Source organism: Cyprinus carpio, chromosome B15, assembly GCF_018340385.1.
Source record: "Cyprinus carpio isolate SPL01 chromosome B15, ASM1834038v1, whole genome shotgun sequence".
NCBI classification, from domain to species: Eukaryota; Metazoa; Chordata; class Actinopteri; order Cypriniformes; family Cyprinidae; genus Cyprinus; species Cyprinus carpio.
In genome coordinates this window covers 25,831,964-25,834,463 of record NC_056611.1, presented here as the reverse complement: position 1 = coordinate 25,834,463, position 2,500 = coordinate 25,831,964, and the positions used below count along the sequence as shown (strand labels likewise).

The following is a 2,500-nucleotide window of genomic DNA, read 5'->3' as shown; positions in this document are numbered from 1 at the left end:
TTGTGGCGTATCGTGGCGGCGCTGAGCGAGCATCTCTCCACGGCGTTTCGCAGCACGATTCACGATTTCTCGCGTGAGATCGACGGAGGCGAGCGGCAGCTGGATCTGGAGCGGCTGTGTCTCAATCAGGCCAACAAACACTTCGGGATGGCCCTCTTCGTCCAGCAGCACTTCTCCTCCTCCACCCATACACAAGATCAAACGCAATCACCACAGACCACATCTCACACCAAAATACAAAAACTTACTTCTTATACAGTAAGATTATACATGAACATGGAGCAGCTCTGATCATATGTGTCCCTGCAGCACAGAAGCAGTCATAAGTAGCACAGGTATATTTGCCAAAAACAACATTACATATTATGAGTCACAATTATACATGTTCCTTTTATGACAAAAATCATTAGGATATTAAGTTAAGAATCATGTTCCATGAAGATATTTTGTAAACTGTAAATATATCAAAACTTAATTTTTGATTAGTAATATACATTGCTAAGAACTTCATTTGAACAACTTTAAAGATGTTTTTTTCTCAATATTTAGATTTTTTTGCACTGCAATGTAAAAGTTATTTGAGTACCCGTTAATAACTGATCATTGGTTATTATGATTCGCATCTCTGTTATTTGTAGCTAGTATTTTGCCGTAATGCTTTAGAATTTAAACAACCCAACAAATTAACTGAAGACAAGTTTGAGTTTATTCTAACCAGGGCTATTATAGAAAACATTTTTGTTGCTTGAAATAAAATAAATGTTACCTGAAATAATATAAAATAAAATAAAATGTTAAAAAATTATTTCAGCTAGTTGCACAGGAAACATTTCTCATTTTAATTTAGTTTAACAAACTAAAGCGGAAATAAAAATGAACAAAAAATATACAGACGTGTTTAAAAAAAAAAAAATACTAAACAAAATTACTAAATCTTTAACTAAATGGAAAATATGTAACACTGGTCCTAACTTAAAGAAGTTATTTACAGTGATTTTTTAAACAGAGTTTTGTCTTTAGAACAATCTTAGGAAAATAGATAAGAACATTCTTAAGAAATGTTTTTTTTTTTTTGGAATACAAAATATTAATAATGATATTCTTAAATTAGAAAATTAGAATAAAATAGATTAATATTGAATAAAAAAAATTTTTGTTGATAATTTTTGTACTTTTTTAGGTTTAATTTACACATTGTTACACTTGTGGTGTTCCTACAAAGCTGCATATCATTTTCATTATGCTATACTGTTAATAAAATATTTATGTGTCCAAAATTTGGATTTTGTTTCTCAGTTATCACAAGTTTTGTATTTCTTGCTGGAACTGGTTGATTGTAGGTTTCATTGATTTTTTGAACATTGAACATTGTCCACAAATAATGTTTTTTTTTTTTTTTTTTTTTTTTTTTTTTTTTTTTCTCAGAAAGGTGCATAAGCTCAGATCAATATTTGGTGATAATATAGCATAAAGAGAGATTTCTGAGCAGTTTCTCAGATTACTGGGCTCTTTTTTCAGGAGCATCGGCATCTTCAGTCTCTTCTTATATAATAGAGATATCGAGACCTCATTTCTAATTTCTCTTTCCTGTAGAAAAGTGCTCTGTTTCTCTTCCACCGGCCCAGTGTTTGTTTACCTTTCCTCCCATGCTCTTCTCAGATAGATAGAATGATGGATGGATCAACTCGCACTTCTTTTGAGGAAGACGTCGCTCCCAGATGGTTTGCGTGGCGGGGTGTATTTGTGGAAATCCTCAGTCAAAATGTCACTTTTGTCAGACGAGTGCAGACTTTTGCAGTTTTTCCAGCTTGCCGTGGGATCCATACTGTTTTTTGAGCACAAGAATCATCCGAACCTCTTTAAAGTTTCTATTAAAGTAATAAATCATCCACAAATGGCTTACTTTCTTTAGTGGAATTTTTGTAAAATATTCCTGTTGCTCTTTTACACACGCTGTCATTCAAAAGGTTTGGGGTTTTAGAAAGAAGTCTCTTCTGCTCACCAAGACGGCATTAATGTGATTTTAAGTACACTAAAAATAGTGAGATATTATTAAAATTTTAAATAGATGTCTTCTACATCAATATCTGTTAAACTGTAATTTATTTCTGTGATCAAAGCTGTATTTTCAGCATCATTACTCCAGTCTTCAGTCTCACATGATCTTCAGAAATCATTCTAATATGATGATTTTTAATATTTGAGGTAATCTCTTGTAATTCTGACAGGAGATGACCAGCTTTTAAACGAAGGTTTCACTTGACTTGCTTTTCTAATTACAAGTGTGAATGATTTTTGTAACTCAAAAGTTTCCACTTCTTATTAAATTAACATGAAGGTTAAAAGATATTAAGCGGCTCTCATAGAAACGGCACTGGTCTGATATAATATATGGGTCAGGGTTAATATAGTTTACTAAAAAACGTTTTTCATTACTTAAAAAATAAATAAAAGCTTATTTAAAAAAAAAAAAAAAAAGCAAACATAAATAAAAAAAAAA

The 2,500-nt window shown here is 31.6% G+C and overlaps 1 protein-coding gene across 1 annotated transcript in view; it reads left to right on the top strand.

The window, feature by feature from the left end:
* LOC109097337 (endothelin-converting enzyme-like 1) overlaps positions 1-2,500 on the top strand; it is a 36,390-nt gene that overhangs the window by 20,433 nt on the left and 13,457 nt on the right. The window contains exon 7 of the mRNA XM_042740087.1: positions 1-184. This exon is cut by the window's left edge and continues 19 nt beyond it. Coding sequence (XP_042596021.1) covers positions 1-184 — 184 coding nt within the window. The remainder of the gene's footprint in view (positions 185-2,500) is intronic.